Source organism: Gallus gallus, chromosome 11 (assembly GCF_016699485.2).
Source record: "Gallus gallus isolate bGalGal1 chromosome 11, bGalGal1.mat.broiler.GRCg7b, whole genome shotgun sequence".
Lineage (NCBI taxonomy): Eukaryota > Metazoa > Chordata > Aves > Galliformes > Phasianidae > Gallus > Gallus gallus.
The window spans coordinates 18,630,152-18,652,059 of NC_052542.1; the positions used below are offsets into that span (position 1 = coordinate 18,630,152).

Genomic DNA, 21,908 nt, shown 5'->3' on the forward strand with positions numbered 1-21,908 from the left:
TTTGCAGTGTTGGATATGGACTCAGGATCTGGGCTGTTCTGGCAAGACAGCCACGTGAAGTGCAGTTTTGAGGTGGCAATGTAATTGGCAGCAACATCAAAGTTACAGGCAGCTGATTGCAGAGAGATTACAGTGCTGGGATAATTGGATAAAGGGCGGGTGAAGAAACTTGACACTTAAAGTACTTGGTGTAAATCTGCCTGTCCCTGTGTGTCCTTGATTTCAGTAATAGAATTTGTGAGGCCTGGGCTCACCTGGTGGGTCCAGGGAGGTATTCTGAGCGGTGGTTGCTGTGAGTGGGATAGCTGGCAGTGTGGCAGCGTGGGGATGGATGTGAGCAGCTCAGGGCTGCTGCTGGGCTGGGCTGGTGTGTCCGTCTTGTTTATGCTACGCAGTAATAACAGTCCTGAAATGCAGGTTCCTCTTTTCCTATCTGGAAAAAAAAAGAAAATGTATTCAGGGAGAATGCTGGGTATAAGAGGAGCTGCTGCTAGAGAAGAACAAAACCTTGAGATCAACGGGTGCATTCTTCAAGGGGATTTAAAAGCAGCAATAAATTAGGAGGCACTGGTGCTGCCAGCTGGCTGCAGCCTGGCTCCTTCATTCAGCACAGTCCCTGCTGAAAGTAGGAATCCTGTTTACGTATTTTTTGTGTTCATTTTTTAAAAATTATTTTTGCTTTCAAATGCAGTGCTGCATTTAGATAATAACTGTTTTTTCTTCTTGTTGGTGTTTTCCATGTGAATAAATTCTGGCAGAAGGAGCGTGTGTGTGTTAAAAAACAAACAAAGCCCCACTCCACTACCAAAAAAACAACCAAAGGAAAACCAGACGCAGCAATGGCAACGAGCTGATCAGTAAAGGAAGGAGCCTGGGCTGTTTAAGCATGGCAGTGAGCATGGGGAGAAGCTGCATCCCCCGGGAAGAATCGGTTTCCTTGCAGCAAGGCTAATCTTTCTGGCATTTGTCAGTTTCTGCTTTAATGCTATTTATAGTGCAGCATATATAAACACTGGCCTGTGTTTAGGTGAAAACACAAAGTTTCATTTGAAGTCTGATGTGTTAGGAGCAGGTTTGATGTGGCGAGTTTCCTTAAAGGTACCCAAACCGTTTCAGATTCCCGAAGGCAGTTCTGCAGGGATGGTTCTTAATAATCCAGCTCACGGGGGGTGACTTGGATTGTGTTCATTGTGTGCGTTGGCTCACAAAGCTGTACCTGTTCTGAGAAAATCCAGGAGATTCCCCTTAGCTGAAATGGGACGTTGGACGCATTGGTGTCCAGGTGTGTGGGGATAGCAGCTGGCTGCTGTGGCTGAGGCCGTTTTGAGTCGCTTGGTCTTTTAGCAATGAAGCATGAAATTAAAGGTTTGCTCTTAATGGTCTTGTGATCCTCGGGAATGTGCTTCGGTTTGAATGCTTGCTTTTCCTCCCTGAGCTCTCTTTATCATATTGTTAGAATTATTCACAAAGATTGTATTTGTGCTTGTTGTGGGTCGTATTTGTGCTAAAATTATCTGTTCCATGCAAAACTGCTTCGGGGCTCTTGGCTCTGAGCATCCCTTTAGAGCAGCAGATTTGACATGCCTTCGTCACTTTTGAGAATTAAAAATACATATTTTAAAAAAGATGAAAGCTCGATCCCACCTAATTACTTAGCTGGAACGAGCCTTTGTAACTAACACCAATATCTTATGAGTCATGTTGGAATTATAATGATGAGCGGTCCTCTCAAGGAAGGTTTCTTGAGAGGCAGCAGTGAGGAGTGAAAATGTATGCATGTATTCCACATGCAGATAAAAATATACCCGGCAGCCTCTGGCTATGGGGCTGGTGCTGGTCCCTGCTGCAGGGCTGCTGTCCCAGCACTGGGGCTGGTGCTGTGCACCGGGGCAGCTGCGTATCTGTAGCTGCTGTGGGGCCTCTGTTGCTGGGGCAGCAATCTCAGCCTTTGGGTGAAGATACTCATCTTGAAGACAATCTGTGGTTCAGCGGAAAATAGACCCACACACATCTCATGGCTTCCAAATGCCACATTTTATTTGGAGAAGTTTTATGACATACTGACAGCTATGACACTGGCCAAGCTTATAGGAGGCATTCAACATGGAAAAAAGTAAACATTTTCTTTGAAAACTGCTTGGGATTTGTGGTTCACAGAAGCTTTCTCAGAACGTGGCATGACAACCAACCACCTCCTACAAATATGCACTGCTGGCTGCCTTTTTGTGCCTGCAGAGTGTGAGGTAGCTCGGGAGCTTGAGTTACCCAAGCTGGATTTTAAAAGGTGTGAAGGCATGTCTGTCCTCTGCTGGAACTTCACTTCTGTGCATCAGGACTGACCTTGCAGCTTGAGAAGGAGAACAGAGGGTGAAAAGCCCTGACGTTGGTCATATGTGCGCTGCCAGGGTCTCTCGCTAACTCCTTTCTGTATGCAAGCAGATTTGAAGGTGTAATGACCCTTCCTGATAAGTTTTGGTGCCTTATATTGCAAATTCAGAAGTGAGTGCCAGCGACTGCTCGCAGCAGTAACCAGCTCCTGCCTGCCCTGCATGGGATTCGTCCATCTGCCCCACTCAGACAGGCTGGGAAACAGGAGCACAGAGCCTTGGGGCCACGCATGCTCCCTTAGCAAGCCAGGGAATGTAAAGAAATCCATCCATCTCCACACTGGGTGCATTCTTTGTGTCCTCCTGGGAAGGTGTACGTGCAGTTGTGTGCTGCTGCTGAGGTGGTACTCCTGCACAGATGGGAGTGCTGGGTGCGATGCGATGTCACCAGCAGTGTTCTTGGTGGAGCTTGCTTTCTTTGCACTATCTGCAGCAGTTTATTGAGAAGTTTGAGGCAAGAAAAATGCTGCAGATAAATGGAAGTAAGGGATCTTAAATAACAGAAACTGACACTTATTATATGGAAAGACCTTGTAGTATCATCATCTCCAGAATATCCTAAATTAGTCTCTGTTTCTTTGATGGTCATTTGTATTGAGTGCATGCTTGCCCTTAATGCTCATGGATTTCTTGGTATATGCTGTCATCTCTTTTGTTCTAAACAACTTCAGCTTCAGTGAAAGTTCATGAATTACTTCTTTGTTGGAACAAATTTGTGTCTTTGTTTTGGACTTGAGAACGTGTATCTTCACGTTCCCATGGTTTGTCTGCGTTCCGAAATAGCTTCATTCTGCGGCGCTGAGATCTCCATGTACTTCATGTAACTTTTTAGGAAGGTTCTGAAAATGTTGAGTCATTGTTCATATCTCTTACACGAACGCATTTTCTTCTCTCTTACTGATCAGGAATACATTTTTTATTAAAACTTTTTCCTTTTCTCGGTCCAACAGAATCTGTCTATGACCTTCTCCCAAAGGAGCTGCAGTTACCACCTTCCAGAGAAACATCTGTAGCATCCATGAGCCAAACAAGTGGAGGCGAGGCAGGTTCGCCTCCTCCAGCTGTAGTTGCTGCTGGTAAGCATTCTCATTTATTCTGTTGCTTTGTTAAGGTTTGTAACATTCTGGCCAACATGAACAGTGCTGGCAAAGTTTTGGTTGTAAAAGGCCTGTGGAGAGTTCTGTGAAAATTTGGGGAATGTAACCTAACGTAAACTAGGTGATCTAAATGATCAAGGATGCTATGTCAATAGTTGCTGTATTTCACGTACAATTTATCTATAGGAAATGTTACCTATTTTCCTATTCTATTATTACTCAGAAGAGCCCTCTCAACTCCTGGATTGCACTCTGTCGTTAGAGGTATACATACCTGTTTGAAACCAAGTCAGGATGCTGACCACCTGTAGAACTATGAATTCTGGTGAGGATAAAAGAAATATGGAAAGGAGATTGTTTTGGGCCATGGGAGTTCTCAGGCTGTAGGGAGGAAGAAAGGTCGTGTTTCTTTTCAGTGGCCTGAGGGGGAAGCTTAGTATTTAAACTCCATTCTGACATAGCTCTCTAGTGTAATGTACTATAAAATTCTCATATACGTGAGAATGTGAAATATTAGTCAGGACAGCACATTTTTAAAACTGATAAGTTAATTCTTTTCTAACTGTCAGCACGTAAAAATGAGGCATGACCTTTTTATCTTTTTCTTCTCTAGCTTACTCCCAGTCACATTTTAGACTTCAGTCTAAAGATTGTCATTGGTCTTCATTAAAAATAAGGTCAGGATTTAAGGGCAAAGTTCTCATTTGTGAGGTCGGTCTTAGTGCTGGTTTGCATCTTGAATTCTTGTCAATGACCTCTGTAGATTACTGAACATCTGTGCAATGAGGAAAAAGGGGAAAAACAATACACGTTTCATCATCAGATGAGGGTTGTTTGGTTTTTTCATAATCTGATCCCCATATTCATTACAAAGTCATGTTCCAATTTCCTATTTGGCCTAAAGTTATTTGAGGAAAAATGTGTATGTGTAAGGTGAGGATTCCCATAGCTGCATTAGTCTTTTTTTTTTCTCTGAGTTCATATGCATTAAATATTTATATGATAACGTTTCCCACGTTTGCATGGCACAGGAATCCTGATGAGAAATTAAAGTGATTGTAGACTTGTTGGAAAAACTTTACAGCACTGCTCACCTGTCATGTTTTGCCAGACTTCTTCAGAGAGAACCTGTGGATTTAACTGTGCACAGTGGAACTTCAGTAATTGCATTGAAGAAAAATATGTTTTTATTCATTATCTTGAAAGAATTTGATATTTTTGTATTAGTTGTTCAAAAATAATTTGGGCATGTATTTCTAAAGTCAAGGTACTTAATGGTCAGTTTTGTTCAAAGATACAGCAGTGACCAAATCCTGTAGCAACATGGATCATAAAGAACAAAAAACCCACAAACCCTGTTACACTCTAAATCCACAGACAGACACAAACTGCTAATTAATTCTGTATCTAATAGAAATCTTAAACACTTAAGGTGAATGGAACTAAATGTCTGTTTCCTCCAGGTATTTAGTGTCTGCTAACAGCCAGTCTGGCTCCTCAAAAAAAACCAAGAATGTGTTAGCTATCTTGGGGTTAAACTGCAGCAAGATTTTCTTCAATGAAAAACCACAATGAATACTGTGGTGATTTATTTGCAAACACTGAAAGGGGGACATTTACTCATTCAATTAAGAACACTTCTCAATGTCAGAGGTATAGAAGTTTCACAAAGACTTAAAGCTGATCCCACTGCCAAAAGAAGAGGTTTTCATCTGAGTGCTGCACAGTGCTCTGCTGAAGGGCCTTCTTCGGCCAAGAGCCGGGACTGCACAATGCCTCTGGTGGCACAAGGGGAGGAGTAAGATGAGGAGGAAGGAGCAGTGAGAAAAGGTGGCTGTCACTTTGTGATAGGTTAAATTGTTTACTGAGCTGTGGCTCTGGAGGCCTTCCATTAGTGTTGTGACGAGACAGTTAAGTATCTGAGTGCCATTAAGCTTTGGATCGGAAGTACCAAGTACAAGAAACTACAGTTCTCCTCGTTGTTGGGAAAAAAAAATTAAGAAAACAGAGCAAAGACTGGTTTTGTTTTCATTGGTTATGTCACTTTCCACCACAGTGAGGACAAGAACAATTGAATATTGCTCTTTTATAAACATATGATTGTGATGACCAGGATAACTCCACGACCAGTTGTGCTGCGTGCACATGTGAGCAGAGATAAGCCCCAGCCCAAAGCAGTGTGGCTGCTGCCTTTAAAGGCCTCCGTGCACAGTCAGCCTCGGAATTCTAGCCACTGAATGTTACCAGATGTTTTTAAGGTGTTAATGGGTTTTCTGTCCTCCACCACGTTGTTGATAAGTGCATCTTAGATAACTGTTTATTTGGAAGGCAGGGCTGTAGACTATGATCCAAAATACAGGCACAGCACCGAGCTGAAAGGACAGTCCCCGCTCCATCTCATCCTGTCAGGAGGAAGGGGGGAGATGCTCCATACGCCTCATGGATGGAGTGGTGCTTGGGAATTCCTGTAAGTGATGCCAAGTCTCATTCCTCTTTAAAGCTGGGGACAAATTTTAGGAACAGAGGAAGCACGTGTACCAGAGTTGTAGGTGGAGGAAGGAGTAAGAGGGGAGCTTACACTTTCCTCAGTGACATCAGAGTCAGGCCCCACTCCCCCACATTCCTGCTGGCACTGCCTGGGTTTGGTTCCTCTTCCAAGCTGCCTTGAGCTCAGCACTTCTGAGGCAGTGCTGGGCCCTGCAGCTGCCTGGGAACAGGCACATTGCCCAGTGCTCAGCTGCCTTTCAGAATCCCAGGAGTGCTTTTGCTTTTTGGTGGGGTTATCTGTGTGCTTCTTTTGCAGCCAAACTGCTCTTCTTTCTCAAGAGAATAGAACACAAGCGTTTCAGCTGTGCTCTTGCAATAGGTGTGCCATGTTTCTAGACACATGGGTGTATTGGGTCTTACTGTTTTCACTAATTGCTTTAGGACTGCTATAGTGTCTTTGGATTACTACTGCCTTACCAAGCCCTGCCTCTTGTAATAAAGAGAAGTCTAGCTGGGCTTTAATTTCTTAACAGGAAAGAGGAGGGAAATCAGCCTGGGCTTTATATATGTCTGTCCATTTGTACAGGAAAACATAAGTTTAAAATTTGCTGCTAAACAGCACGATTGGCTATTTGTTCGTATATTTCATGTCCGTAACAGCATTTTCAGGTGGTTGCCACTGTACAGATGATAGAACAAGGAGGAGAAGTGTCTTTGGCTGGAAGTGTAGACCTGTTTGTTCTGAAATCTTTCCCTGTTTAGCGTCTCTTTGTTGTGGTTTTTGTCAGCTCTTACTGGTTCTAAAACTTTACTGTTTTTTGGAAGTGATAGAGAAATGATAATTAGTCTCCATAGCACTGTAGGTTATTCTCATTTATGTCTTTTCAAATGAGCCCTTCTTTTAAGAATTTCTGCTAGCGCACTGTAGAAGTCTATCACAGATGTACTTCTGATAATGAGAGGATTGTGCCATCAGGAATGGTCCTATGGGATGAGAGATTTTTACTATTTCTGTAGTAGGTAATATAGTTTGTTCTCTGCTTCCCAAAGCACAGCAAGATGGTATGTGGCTGAAATTCAACTTGCTTGAGGCTTTTCTGTCAGGCATTATTCTGGGGGATTTTGTTCCATAAAAATATCCCTGTGATGGAGGTAGATTTATTGCTGCAGTTAACAACTCGGTTTTTTTGGAGGAGCAGGATGGTTTTAGCTGCAATGACCTTTCGGGGACAGACTTCTAGTTCTCCCATTTTGAAATTTGTCTTGCAATTTACAGAACAGCTTTACAAGTACTAAAATGGAATGTTGCTGATTGGATTCATTAACTTGTTAATAAATGTGTGTCTGATATTCGTTAATCTAGACAAAAGCGCTATTACCCACTCTCTCAATAATGATCAGGCAAGTATAATTTAGTAGAACTCTAGGACTTTGAGCTGCTATGTTCACAACCTTAGCTGCTATCTCAAGCTTCTAATTCTGTTAGACCTCTGGAAAGCAGAAAGGAGGGAAGGGATCTGATTTTTTTTTTTTTTAAACCCCCAGAAAGCATTCTCTGTGCTTGTTGTTTGCATCACAAGTGTCTTTGTTCAGGGCATAGGATTTTGCCTGGTATGCAGCACCATAAACACACTAAATGTGAATCATCATACAGACTCTTGGAATACATGAAGGTGTCATACCAAGAGATGTTACTGTAAGCTGTGCCTGGAGACATCTTGCATGAAAGAAGCACGGCTGAAGCTTTACCAATGCCTTCTGCACAGTATTAGGCTCCAGTTGTAAGGAGGGATGCTTGATTCTTTTCACTCACTCGTAAAGATGGACCAGTTTTTTCCTGTTGGTCAAGATGTACTGAGCAAGTGCTTCAATGCTTAAAATATGAGCTGCTAATATAAGTCCTTCCTCAAAGGTGTCTTTCTCATTAGTAGGTCAGTTCCTTGTTCTTCTCTTTTGGGGTTGGTTCCCAAGTATTTTCAGCCATGTACTTTAAACAAGCATTGCATATTCCTTTATTTCCAGAGACAGGAATGTTCAAACCTTCACAGCCCCAGTAGAGAAAACTGTTCCGTCTTCTCATCACCTGCTCCTTCTTGCTGTAATGGAGTTTTGGAAGGAGCTTCTTCAGCTACTCGGTGATCTCTTATGCTGCTCTCCATTTACCATGGAGGCAAATATATCCTTCTGTATTTTCTTATTTTAGGATAGTATTTTTTCTTATTTTAGGATAGTATTTTCTTTTCTTCATTGTGTCCACTGTGACAGTTTCCAGTTCTTACCTGGAACTGAATTCCCCACAAGGAGTGGTGGTGGTGGAAGAAAAGAGGAACAGATTTTTAGTTTTATTTTTTGGCCATTGAGATGTGTGCACTGAACTCTTTTGTATCTTCATGTTTAGATACAGTTAATCTGTTACCTATTGAGCTTTTCTGCCTCCCATGTTTCTTACGCTTATATCCTAGAGATACATTTTCTGAATGACAAAGTTTTACCTTTCCCTATCAATTTTATACTCCTCTTTAAGTAAAGGTAGTAAAGCACTTGTCCCCAACAGGAGTAATTCAGCTTTTTGGATCAAAGAGCTGTTCTCTTGTTTTAATCATTTCTGGTCATTTGAGTTATGAAAATAGAGCTTTGCTTCTCAGATGCTACTTAGCAAAATAGATAAAAAATATTTGGATTACCTGGGGCAGACACTGAGTGCTAAGGATATGGGTCATTTTCCCCTGCAAAGATAAGGCTTTCTGCATCATTTCCGAGCTGAAGATTCTAATACTTCAAAATGAAGATTTGTTTTATTTTTGAATAGTTAGTCGAGTTCTTAATTTTTATTTTTATTGAAAATATTTTCTCACTTTGTCATCCTTCCTGGTGTCCGTAGTCGGTTTTTCCTGTTGATACAGAAATATTTACCAGAAGTTTCAAAGGGGAGAGCGGTGCCACTACTGGGCTTATGACTGCACCTTGTAAACAAATTATCAGAAAAAGAATGCTGCTTCTTTGTAGTTGATCTCCGATGTCTGTAAAAACTTCCATTTCTTTGTAGGCTTTTCCCTTCCCCTTCCCACCCACTCCCAGCTGAGGTGCCTTCCTGTAGCCCCCCAGGAGGATGTCTTTGGGGATGTCTGTCCACGCCGTGCTTCTTTCGGCTGTGCCAAGCACTTCTTTCTTGCAGGATGAAACCAAGGCAGATGCTCTATAAACACATCTTTGCTGTGGGTAGCGGAGCAGCACAGGCCGCTCTGTTAGCAGCACTGAGGCTTTGAGCCGGGCCTTCAAGCTGTGGGCCCCTCTGGGCAGACTGCTGTGAGCGTCTGTCCCCAGGAGATGCCAAAGGAAAAGCTTCTTACATCTTATTACATCTTATGGAAACCAGCTGGGCGTGCTCTCTAACTTCAGTGACAGCACTGTAGTTCTGTGGGTTGGTCTGTGCACTGAGCATGTGTGTGCCATGCTGCATGGAGCACAGCTCTCTGATAATTGCATGTAAAGGATCGTGGAAACTTATTCTAGATCTTTTTTTCTAAATACGCTTTATTTTCAGTCTTCCTGAATCTTACGTAGCCAACAGATCCCACTTTTCCAGAGCTGTGCAGTCAGACACAAACTGCTCTTACTGTTCTGAGACATTTTTGATGACAAATTCTCGCCTTAAATGGCTCTTGTTCTCACATCAAAAAAGGCTTGAGGATTGCTTGTTTCTTAATCAATAATGGCAAACCAAGTCAGAGAAGGGCAAAAAGAGAACATCCTCAGTGTACTCTAATTCAGGCACTTGCTGTAAGCATTGAAGACTTTCTGAGGGCCAAGAGGAGTTCCTAATTTGTTAGAAAAAACAACTGTGACCCTAAAGAACTAAAGAGGCAGATTCTTAACTTGAGATGCCCTTTGTGGGACCCATGATGTGCTGTGCAGGCCCCGTATTGGGGCCGCAGGGAGTTGAGGGGAGCTTGGAGAGCAGCTGAGGGCCTGGAGTTCTGCCTTGCCTGGCAGGAGCAGAGCTGGGCCTGAGCCACTAACAACAGTGCTGCTGGGATGTCCGAACTCGAATGTTAATGTAACGGTGGATGTCACTGATAATAAAAGCTGATTGATTGATATATTTACCCAAAATATAATGCACTGCTTGGTTTAGCATGTGAATGTAAGGGGAATTTACACTGTTGGGCTTAACGTAAATTAAATTAACCTACTTATCTTGAATCTGAGTGTTTTTTAATAACTGGTGAATTGGATTGCTTTATTATATTTGCTGGGATGCTAGTTTTTTTTTTCTCTATTAATACACTTAACTTGCATTCTAGCTTCGCCATTCAGAGACAGGCATCGAGTGGTGGGTTGTGTGACAGTGTCTGTCAATAGTGAAGACAAATAGTGCCAGAGACACTTAACCCATCCAATCTCACCCAGGGTATAGGTCGGTCTTGTTTTCAGACTTCTTCATAAGTCTCTTTTCTTTCTTTCCTTTTCTTCTTTTTTCCTTTTTTCCTTTTTTTGTTTTTGTTTTGTTTTTTTCTTTTTGTTTTGTTTCTGAATAGTGGGTTAATACTGATTTGAAACTAAACTCTTTTTGGAAAAGTTGTTGACTTTACATCAGTAATACAAGAACGAGAAAAGTAGAAACCCAAGTTTGGCATGTGAGGTATTGAAAGCAGGTTTGCAGCCACTTTGCAAGTTTTGTTTTTTACCTGAAAGCCTTTGGCAACACAAGGGTTGATGCTGGAAATTTTGCACATGTTATCCTTGTTTTTGGACTGAAATTGTTCTCCAGTGTTCAGTAGTCCTATGAGTAAACAAGCCTTATAAAAACATGACATGTTAGATAAATTAACAAATTTAATAAAGGAGTATACTTTGTGCATTAAACTTACAAATGACCCTAACCTCATTCTATGTGATGAGTTTTCATTTCTGTGCTTAATTGGTTCCTGAAATACAATGGTGGATCACATGGGATGCAGGCTAGAAAAAGGTGAGTCCTTTAATGGCTCTTTGCTAGTCCTGGCTGTTCACATACAGGTGGCAGAAAAACATGTAAAAACAAAAATATCTCCACAGGAACTTTCCAGGCTGAGGAATGATTTGCTTTGCATTCTAGCCATGATGGAAGGAAAAGGTGTCATTAAGACACCTCGCTCTGGAAGGTTTGGTAACCCTTGCTGTACTGAATGCTCTCCATGGATGGGGCTGAACAAGGATTTCAGGGTTGTCTTCTGGCTCCATGTGAGTTTTATCCAAAGACAAGATTCCTCAATGCCAAGAAGTGATTTTTTTTTCTCCCTTTCAGACATTTTTTAAAAGGCTGAATGCCTTGTTTGACTTCACAAGATAATAAGATATAGAAATATATGCCATTGCCTTAGCTGGCAATTCAGGAGGTAATACATTTTCCTTTACAATAGCTTGTTATGGAAAAGAAAAAGACTGCGCTGTTCTGCTCATGGGGATGCTCTTTGCTACGTGTTCCCTTACTCTCTGATATTTAACAAGCCTGTGATTTTTAGCAGCATGCAGTTGTGCCACATGCGTGTTGCATCCCTTCTTTCACTGCCTGCTTTTTGTTTTCAGACAGAACTTGAATTATTCAGTCTCTTGGTTGTGAATATGATTTTGTTTGCTTCCCGAAAGTAAGGTAAATGTCTGGGACCAGTAGGCCCCTACTTTAGGCTTTCTGGAAAGCAAATGCAAAATGGCAACAACTCAAATTGCTTTGAAATTTAGTCTTTCTAGGAGTAGTGCAGTTATTGGTTATCTTTATCTGCATTCTGAGCTCTGGCACTAATCAGTTTATTAGTTCTCAATTCCTTTCTGTCTTTCATTTACATGTTTCAGAATTATTGATTGGTGTACAAATTATGCTGTCCAAATCAGAACCAGAAGTTCCTTACGTTGAACTGTTTGATATAATTTTAGCTATCTGAGAGAAAAAAAACCACGTAAGACAAATTCTGGGTTACTTATTTCAGCTGTCTTACGTGGCATAGAGATGACAATCAGCAGCTTCAGGAGGTTTAGTTCCAACAGGGACCGAGGCTGCTCTAACGTGGCAGTAGTTCTCTCTCACACTTTATTAATTCAAGACAAAGCCTTGTGAAGCTGGTGCATGTTTCATTTACAGTACTGTGGCTGCATACTTGCCATAACGTGCACTTGGCTTCTATTCCGTGTTGTTGCTCTGAAAGCAATTCTTATTTTGAAAATGTGTTAAAATATACTCAGTCTTAAGTTTCCAAATGTGCATGCTCGTTGAAACTACCTGTTTGTCATTGCAAGCACTGTTAAACTGCAAGTGAAAGAGCCACCTGTAACTATTTCCTAATGTGTCCAAGGAAAGTAAACCTCAAATAAAAGAAATGCTTGAACTGGGCAAGGCGTGTTTGTTTCCACTGTCACCTGAGCGACCGCTGACCAGGTATACCCGTCAGATCGAGTGCCTGATGGTTGTATTCTGTTTATTCTTTGCATAGTGGGGAAAACTTCCTTCCTCAAGAACTGGAAGTACAGAATGTTCACACCTTACCAAGCAGTGCCAGTCGAGACTGAATGACCAAAAACTGTAGGAAGAACTGTTGTTTTTTTAAATGTAGCATATTCAACCAAGAGACCCCCTTTGGGTGTCAGATACGCATGTGTAGTCACAGGCTTCAGAATGAGCTGATGTAACAGGGAGCCACGTGAAAGATGCAGGGTTTTGTTTGTTGTAGTAACTTCTGTGGGTTCTTCTTTGGTTGATCCCATTTATTTGTTTACTGGCTCGAAGGAAAACGAGTTGGCTAAAGGCCTGCCTGTGAGAAAATACAGATTGTATCACATTGTCAGTATTTGCTTATCTTAGTAATTCTTCTATGAACATTTTAATTCATCCCCTAAATCCATTTTAAATTTTGGCCATCCTAACATAGCCAGCTTGTTTGATTGGCTTCGGTATTTGTCATCCTTTCTTACATATTATAGCTGTTACGGTAGGGACAGCACTGGCCTGTACATGCTTTTACACGTGCATGTTTCTGGGTGGTAGTGGCATTCATTTGAGAATATGGATGGCTGAGGACAGAGGTTTTCTTGCCATTATTTTTCGTCCCTATGCTAACGCTTCCGTAATTTAACTTTATGGGTGCACTGGGATGTCTCTGACCCATGGAGGAGAACATAACCCATGTGTAAAGGACATGGGTTTTGTTTCTTTCCGTCCTTCCTCAAGGCAGAACGTGTACATTCATACACATACATGTTTTTTAACTTTAGGTAAAAAAGATGGAGAAGAAACTGCTGGGAACTTGGCAGAAATAGCTGGAGTAACTTAAAGATTTCTAATGGCTGCAAGCAAAAATAACAAAAACGTTAGCAGCTATTTTAGCTTCATATTCGGAAGTATTTTGTTCAGTGATTTAAAAAAAAATCACTAAGAAACTGAAGGGAAAATCCAACTTGCATTTCTGGACAGGATGTAAATTGAGGCAGTGGATACGCAGGCGCTGCACAGTGCTCAGCACAACGCAGGGCTGTGAGGGAAGTGTGGCTGAGATGTTCTTATGGAACTTTCTGGAACTTCTCCAGTATTGTTGCAAAAAGGTGATCCTTGATATTAAGCTCCCTATAGAGGAGGAGCAGCCCTTTGCTCCTAGAGCCCTGCTGCCTGGTTCAGTGCACGTAATTATTTAATTCATGGAACCATGGAATATCCCGAGTTGGAAGGGACCCACAGGGAACACTGAGTCCAACTCCTGGCTCCGCACAGCACCACCTGGAAATCAAACCATATTTCCAAGAGCATTTATCAAAATCTTTGTCACAGACAGGAAAGCATGGGATCTGCATCCACTGCATCGTAACACACGTGATGCTCAGCTTCATCTGTTTGAAAAGAGCAGAAGTGATTTTTGAAATAGGGGAGATGCTGCTGTTCAGCAACCCGGCCCAGCATCACTGCGCTGCGCTCCACGTGTTCTGTTTGCAAACACACCACGTGTTTGTGTTTCTTTGAGTGCATAAACGATGAGTAGAAACTAATTCTATTTTAACAAAGGAAGCATCACAAATAGCAACAACCTCAACTCAAAGTGGCTGCAAATCAGCTTCTAAATATTGTCACTGAAATTAATATCTGGATTTAATAGTTCTTGCCAATCCTATAAATGGTTTTGAGAAAGCATTGCATTAATGCATGACACGGAAAGGATAAATTTGCCTTTAAATTGGAATGCAGTTCAAAGTGACTGAATTCTCCAATTTCAGCCACTATATTTGCCAAAGAACGAACTGGAAAATGGAACTGGTATCATTCATCTGCTCCTGGTTCTCTGGGAGATTTGAGGAAGGGACTCCTTATGCGAATAAAAGCAGAATTGATTTTTGGTGTCCTGTAATGACTGCTGCATTTCACTTGACTCCGATGTGAAATACCTGTGATTTACTTTCAATTTCATTTAGTACAGAAAAGCTGTAAGAAACCAACACCTTCTTAAAAAGCCCTTGTCATCAATCATGGATGACCTGTGTGAATAACAAGTAGACTGCGTTATAGGAAGATTTTCTGACTTCTGCTGCTAATTAAATATATATTATAGCTGAATATACCTTTCTGCTACTCTTAAATAGCTTACACTGGATAAAATAGTTCAACTGTGTCTAAGCCTTTTCAGGTTTGGCAGTTTTGAGTACTAATTTGGATTTAAAAGCAAGTCTTGACCAAAAAAAAAAAGTATAATGTTTCTCATCATAACAGGCATTACCTCTACTGCAGCAGTACCTAGCTGAACAAACACACTGTCTTATTGCCTATATCTGTTATGAACAATTGATTGCAAAAAGAGATTATTTCTAAAGTTCATATTTATTGTGTGTGGTGTGGTTAGCAGGGCGGAAATAAAGAAAACAGTGAGCTACAGCTGGTTGAAATAAATACCTGTGTCCGTCCCACTACCTCCCCTCAATCCTGTCAGCCTGCATTTTCAGCTGATGTGGCCATTGACATTCTTCAGTGGAAATGATTGTGCTGCTCTCCAGACACCTTCAGGGTGTTTCTACAACAGCTTCATCTATGGGGCATCAGGAAGAGTCACAGTAACTGCTGCTTAAACTGCCCTGCTGCTTAAACTGCCCTGCTTAACGTGGATTTGTTAGAGGACTCTCCCAAGCTGCCGCTGTGTGCTTAGGGGACTCAGCTACTGAAGTCTGAGAGAAGTCTAATGCGGAATTTGTGACGGAGGAGTCAGACTAGAGAAACTTCCAATTGTCTTGTGTCAGTATGGCACCAGTCCAGATCTCTCATCCCTGCTCTGAACCTGCAAAGTGAACAGCTGTGTCACAGTGACTGATACCAGTTCCATTTTGCCTACCAACTCAGTTGATTTTATATTTTATTTCTCATTTATGATGGAATAATCAGCAGCTCTTTTCTCATTTATTTTCTCATATTTTTATTCCAGGATTTGCCTCTGAAGCAGGGAGTGTCTGCATTAAAAATGACCTGTAGTTCTCTGCTTCATAGGTTAGAAACTTATTTTAATATTTTGTGGCTAAGCACAGTCCCGTCTTTTTCAAAAAATAAAACAAAATCCAATGATAAATGGTTTAATTGGCATTGAATGTGGATTATGAGCATTTTGCATTGGGGCTTCCATTATTTTAGATGAAATGGCTTATACACAAATAATTAGTCCAGCTGAGGCAATGAAAGCTCTGTTTACTTGCAGCCATTTTTCTGAATTAACTTTAAGTGTTAAAAAGTTGACTGTGGCACAATGCATTAAGTCTTATTTGGACATTTCCAAAGTACCATATTGGCTAGGCTTTACTGCTTTGAGCATTTACAGTCCAAAACGTACCAAATTCCAAACATTTGTCGGGGGAAAGAAATCTGTTCATAAATCACTTTGCTTCAATGGGACTGCTATAGCCAGCACACACACAGAACCATGTGTCTTGTATTTACTTGTGAATTGTACACCGCAGATGCTTCTTCAGCTCCTTCCTCTTCCTCCATGGGCGGTGTTTGCAGCTCCTTTACCACCTCTTCCAGTCCTACCATTTACTCTACCTCAGTCACCGACAGCAAGGCTATGCAAGTGGAGAGCTGCTCCTCAGCCGTGGGGGTAAGTAACCGAGGGGTAAGTGAAAAGCAGTTAACCAGTAACACGGTCCAGCAGCAGCAGTCAACGCCGAAGAGACACACAGTGCTGTACATCTCGCCACCACCTGAGGACTTGCTGGACAACAGTCGGATGTCCTGCCAAGATGAGGGGTGTGGATTGGAATCAGAACAGAGCTGCAGTATGTGGATGGAGGATTCACCCTCCAACTTCAGTAACATGAGTACCAGTTCCTACAATGATAACACTGAGGTGCCACGTAAATCACGCAAACGAAATCCAAAGCAGAGGCCAGGGATCAAACGCCGAGATTGTGAAGAGTCCAACATGGATATATTTGATGCCGACAGTGCCAAAGCGCCTCACTATGTCCTTTCTCAGCTCAGCACGGACAGCAAAGGCAACTCAAAAGCAGGAAATGGGTTGGTATCTGCATTTTTTTTTTTTAAGTTCTATCACCATATGTACAACCAAACTAATAAAACTCCCTTCCCGTCAACCTTCTACTCAGGTTCTCACATAAATTCCTTCCCTTCTCTGCCATTCCCTTTGGCGTCCTAGCCCATGATAAAGTCTCATTAGACTTTAGCTGTTTAACAGTCTTTAAATAAAGGTAAAGCTAAAGTTTGTCACAACAATTGGAGGAGCACTGATGCACTCATCTGTATTATTGTTCATGCAAGATTCCCAAAAGTTTGCACAATCCCATTTATAAAATGACCATGAAAACGTTACTGTATGTAAAAACAAAGGCAGAAGTGGACTGGACGCACCCTAAACCCTACTGCTTCTGCAGTATTTTATGTGAGGATTTCAGTCTATGCACTTTACCTTCTTGTTTGTCTCTTTCTCTATTTTCAAATAGAGAGAGTGATGGGAGTAGAAGTTAATGGCTTGTTAAAACTTCTCATCATTTAAATTAACATAGCCTTTTTTATAAAAATGTTAAGATTCTATGATGATCTAAATTTTGTTTTTACTTGTGAATTCACTTCTGTATTTGATTTTTCAGAAATAAACCTCTAATCCTGTTTCTCTCTGTGCTTCTGGGTTGTGTGCATGCGTGTGTCTGTATGTGGGCACGCCTGGGTGGTGGTCTCTCATCTCTCCCACTCCACACTGTTCATTAAATGCATTTCAGTAGTTGCTTAAAGAAAAAATATCCATCAGCTTAGTGTGTTGATCATATATATATTTTTTTATCTTGTGGCTTTTTTAGTACTCTTAAGATGGTCAAGTGGATAGATTTGGTTATTTTCTTTTGTTGTTTTTTTTGGGGAATTATTTATTTTGTTTCTGTTCTTACCTATGTGCTTGCAGTATGTTCTAATGTTCATCACAGTAATGGTGAATATTACAGTATGACTGATGGGAAAGATTATGAACTTCTCGTATTCCAAAGGGAAAGAGCCTGGAGTCTGTATTCCCGGGGTCACTGCAGTTCCATACTTAAAATTTCACTGTGAGAAAATGAGTCTGAGAAACTCTCCAGAGTGTGCTGCTGCTTCTTCCTGCACTAGGTACATCATTTGGAATGCGGAGCCAGCCGGTAACACGGAGCTGGTGCTGTCACTGCTGCTCCCCTCAAACCTTGGACAGCAACAGCTGTATGGAGATCGTTTTGGTGTCTCTTTATGAGAAATGCTTTAAGCTTGTCTCATGTTGCTCAGCATCTCTTATTTTGGCAGCTAAAAATTATACTGAAGTAAAACATTAGTTCTTGCTAGAACCTAGGAAGCAAATTAGCGTGGTTACTTGGAACAAGGAAGCTGCTGCCACCAGGCACAAAGGAGGACATTCACTCAGTTACAAAGGGAAGGGACTCTATCAGGAGGCAAAAACTGTGTGATTCGTGGCAGAAAGAGGAGATGTGGTAAACTTGGGAACAATATACAAGATTTCAGTCCAAAGCATCACAAGAGAATAGTATTCCCTACAATATTAGGGGCTAACCAATGAGCATGTCAATACTTGCATCAGTATCCTGTGAACAAGGGGTTGGATAAGCATGTATCTTTAGTGCCTTATATGGGCTAGATTAAACTGAAGCAAAAATCCTACGTAACAAAACTGTTCTTTTAAACAAGAGCTTTGAGATAAGAAATAGCTATGAGATTGAACAAGTTAATTCTGTAGTTAGAGTATGCAGTTTTAGTATTACAAATGTAGGTCGCAGAATTGGCTCTTAAAACTTTGTGAAACTTTCTGTCTGATGGGGTTCAGCCAAAGAAGGTCATTTACGTTGGGCTTAAAGAAAACAGCCAGGAAAGAACGCGTGCTGATTTGTGAAGTGGAAATAGAGTTTGTCTCAAAAGAGACGTCTGGTTGTCTGTCAGAAGTAGAAAAAAGAATTTTTTCCTATGGACGCTCTTAGAATTTCTGAAAGCCTTTTGAAAATAGATAAGTTAAAAGTGATTTAGAGCAAAGATTCTCAGATTTCAGTCATGCTTGGTCTCGCTTTCACTTTCAGGTCTTCACTTGGAACAACCATGATGCAAGTGCAGGACCAGACAAACGTTAACTCCTGAAATCTGTTTTAATAGAATCATGGGTTTTGCCATTTGTATTTTAGAAAAGAAGTGCTAGCTTTGAGGAGACATTGGTAACAATTAAGCTAATAAATAAAGGTGTGTGTGTGTGAAATATTATTTTTACTACTTGTATATGCATGGCTACTAGTGTTATAAGTTGACTAAATTAAAAGGATGTGTAAATGATATATCCAGGTAATTTGACAAGTAAGAGCACTGAGAAATTCTGGTGAAGTCTTTAAAATTACTTCCATGTTCATGTAATCTTAATGAAAATTATTCTCTCTTAAAGCTTCTTAAGGGAAGACTTCCCAAGTAATTTTTAAGGCAGCATCTCTTCACGTAAACGCTGCAAGGTGTGAAATGTTAGTATGCTGACAATGAAGGTAACTTGGTTTTAAGAGCTCACAGGAAAACACGGTGATGTGCTGGAGAGGCCAATGAGTCAATGTCACACGGGTAAAACCTGGTATTTTTGATATCAAAACTGAATTTCATTTTAATCGCTGCCTTTCTGGCTCTTCCCTTCAAAATTCTCTGTGTAGTCTTCTGCATTAATTTATCTAGCTGGAATTCGGAAGTGCAACAAGGTCAGCATAAGCAATCTGTGTGCTGCATTTACGGCAGCAAAGTGAGTCCACGCGGAGGCAAAGGCAGCGCCTCGCTCAGCGCCGCCGTGTGCCTCACAGCTGGCACTGCTCAGCGCTCCTTTTCACATCCCCTCTGGGAGCTGAACTTCAGCTGTGTAATTTAAAGTTCTGAATAAGAAAAAAGACATTGAGTGCAAGTTACCTAAATGTATTCCTTGTAATGGCTGGTCTGTTGGAGTGCTGTCTTGACAGGAAGTACAGATAAATGATAATCTAACAAGCTTGAATTCAATTACTATTTATCTTAGCTTGTACAAAAGCAGAGAGCATAGCGGTGTTAACTACAGTGTACTTAGTGTATCACAGCTTTTGTATACAGTACACTGAAGACAACTTGCCCCTTTTATGTTCCTCAAGTAAGGTCTCTTTTTACACAGCGTTTTCCCAGCAGCCTGACTTGCCTCTGGCTGTACACACAGGACTCATAGCAGAAGGATGCTGCCATGTGGGCCTCCATCCGTCCGGCTGTGGCTGGCTGCTGTGAGCTGCTGGCACAGGCCTGATGGGGTCAGGGCAGCTGAGGAAGAAGGAGCAGTAGGTCTGGGATCTTGCCTCTTCCACAGTTAACTTTCAGGAACAGAAAAAGTGAGGTTCAGGCCCAGCACAAACCTCTTGTCAGCTCCCTGAGGTGCACCATAGCCCTTTGTGACTTGCATTGCAGACCTTTGCAAGGTTTAGTGGAAGTTGGAGGGTGGCAGCGAGGGCTGCAGGGGGGCTCAGGGGACAGAGCCCATCCCTCCGTGCAGACACAGGAGGTCCCTCTGCAGCAGGAGCTGTGCTCAGTGCCTCCAAAGCGCTGGCACATGGTGAGGCCTTGTGCTGTTCCATTGCGCAGCAGCTGTAGGAAAGCTGTGATGTTCGTTAGTGTAACTCACCTGGCAGCTGGGAAGAGAGCACTACAGGCTGCTTCAGCGTCAGGTCCATGGCAAGCTCAAACAGTGGGTGAAGGCAGCAGCAAAGCTCTCAGTATTGTTGAAGAAAAGGTGTTTCTCTCACCCTTTTCCCTTAGAAGAAAAGTCCTTGTTAAGTTACTTCTGTACGTTGCTCACTGAAACAAGATTTTGGTTTCTGACTTAAAGCCGCTTTCTTCAGATTGATTAGCACTTAAAAGTGCCTTTCTGGTAGTTTAAAGAAAAAACAATGACAGAATTACATTCTGCATAACCTCGTTGAGCTCTTTTCCTGCCTGTCCCATTTGCTCTGGCACACTGATATTTGTTAATGTTGGATGGGTTTATTGGACTTCATGATAATTATAAAAACCTGCTCTATGTAAGATCAAGAGTTACCTTTCCTTATGCTTTAAAGTGAACTAAGAATTGATCCCAAAACATTATGCTTTGGAGGGCTTCTTTATTCAGGTTTTAATTATGGAACTGATCACAGCAAATACAGTACATCTTAATGTGCACACCTGCAAAGAAACACTCTTTTGCTTACACTGCAGCTTTAAAATTTGTGCCATTATGTTGGAGCCTTTTACTACAACTAATTTGTTTTAAACATAAATTCATCGATGTGTTTTAACAGAAAATAGTATCTGAGTTTGCATGGATATGCAAGGTTGGTCAGAAGGAGACAGGCATGAGGCTGTTTTCCTATTTAAAGAATCATTTAACCTTAAATCCATTCAGTGTGTGTGTGTACCTATGTATATTTTTAACAGAGGTGAAATGGCTTATTCCAGTAATAATAGGCTGTATCAAGTACTATGAAAACAGCAGGTTATAAGCCTTCTGTTTGTTAATATAGTTGAATGCTAATTGCTTTTGCCTTCCTTTATGTTTACTCCCTGAAAAAGCAGTTCCTATTTGCACTGGATGGAAGAGGCAGGGAAGCACCATTCCTCTTCATCCTGCAGGTTTCCTTCTCTGTCAGAAGGAGAATTCTCTCAACTGTGAATCCTCTGTCCATTAATATACACATCTTACCTTTATAGCCTTTCTGTGATGTTGTTTATTTTTACTGGGGAGCTGTTTTTAACATCTTTTTAATGGTCTGCTTTAACTTCTCAGAGCGTCGGAGAGCCAGAAAGGAGCTGGAGGGAAGAAGACCCCAATGTTGTGTGGTCAGTATCCAACCAAAAGTGAGGGGAAGGAGCTGAAGATAGTGGTGCAGCCGGAAACCCAGCACAGGGCTCGTTATCTGACCGAAGGCAGCCGAGGCTCAGTGAAAGACCGGACACAACAAGGTTTTCCAACTGTAAAGGTAGGCTTTTCAGTATTAGGTGATATGAAAGTTCTTTTTCAAGGGATGCTTAAGTAGGTGGGAGCTGGTTCAGTTCAGATAAGGCCTGGAATTTCTACTTTGCAATCTCTTTACTGTAATGACTCTAAAACTGCAGTGTCTCTCCTTGAGAGTGCAGACACCTTACTTGCATCACAACATTACAAGAGGCAGGAAATTTCACGTCAAGGCAACGATACCTCATCTCCGATGCATGTCCTGTTAGGCTACAATTAGATGAACTGCATACAGATAGCCAGAAAGTTGAAAAATGCAAAAGTAGGACAGCAAAATTCTGTAACTGTTCAGTTGCTGCTGCTGCTGGGTCATCATTATGTCTTACTGTTAAGAACATAAAACAAGGTTTCATTCCAAAAAAGATTTGAAAGTTATGTGTTTTTTTAATAAGTATGAGTGTCAGTGTGGGCACCAAACCGAA

General features: G+C 41.5%; 1 protein-coding gene across 5 annotated transcripts in view; it reads left to right on the top strand.

Moving 5' to 3' along the window:
* Positions 1-21,908, top strand: part of NFAT5 (nuclear factor of activated T-cells 5) — a 65,351-nt gene that overhangs the window by 12,742 nt on the left and 30,701 nt on the right. For 4 of the 5 annotated variants that reach the window (XM_015292583.4, NM_001199000.3, XM_046899518.1 and 1 more), the window contains exons 2-4: positions 3,338-3,463; positions 15,926-16,484; positions 21,259-21,451. In XM_015292583.4, the coding sequence (XP_015148069.3) occupies positions 3,338-3,463; positions 15,926-16,484; positions 21,259-21,451 (878 nt within the window). Of the gene's footprint in view, positions 1-3,337; positions 3,464-15,399; positions 15,462-15,925; positions 16,485-21,258; positions 21,452-21,908 lie in introns of all 5 variants that reach the window. The other variant, XM_015292587.3, reaches the window with a different exon arrangement.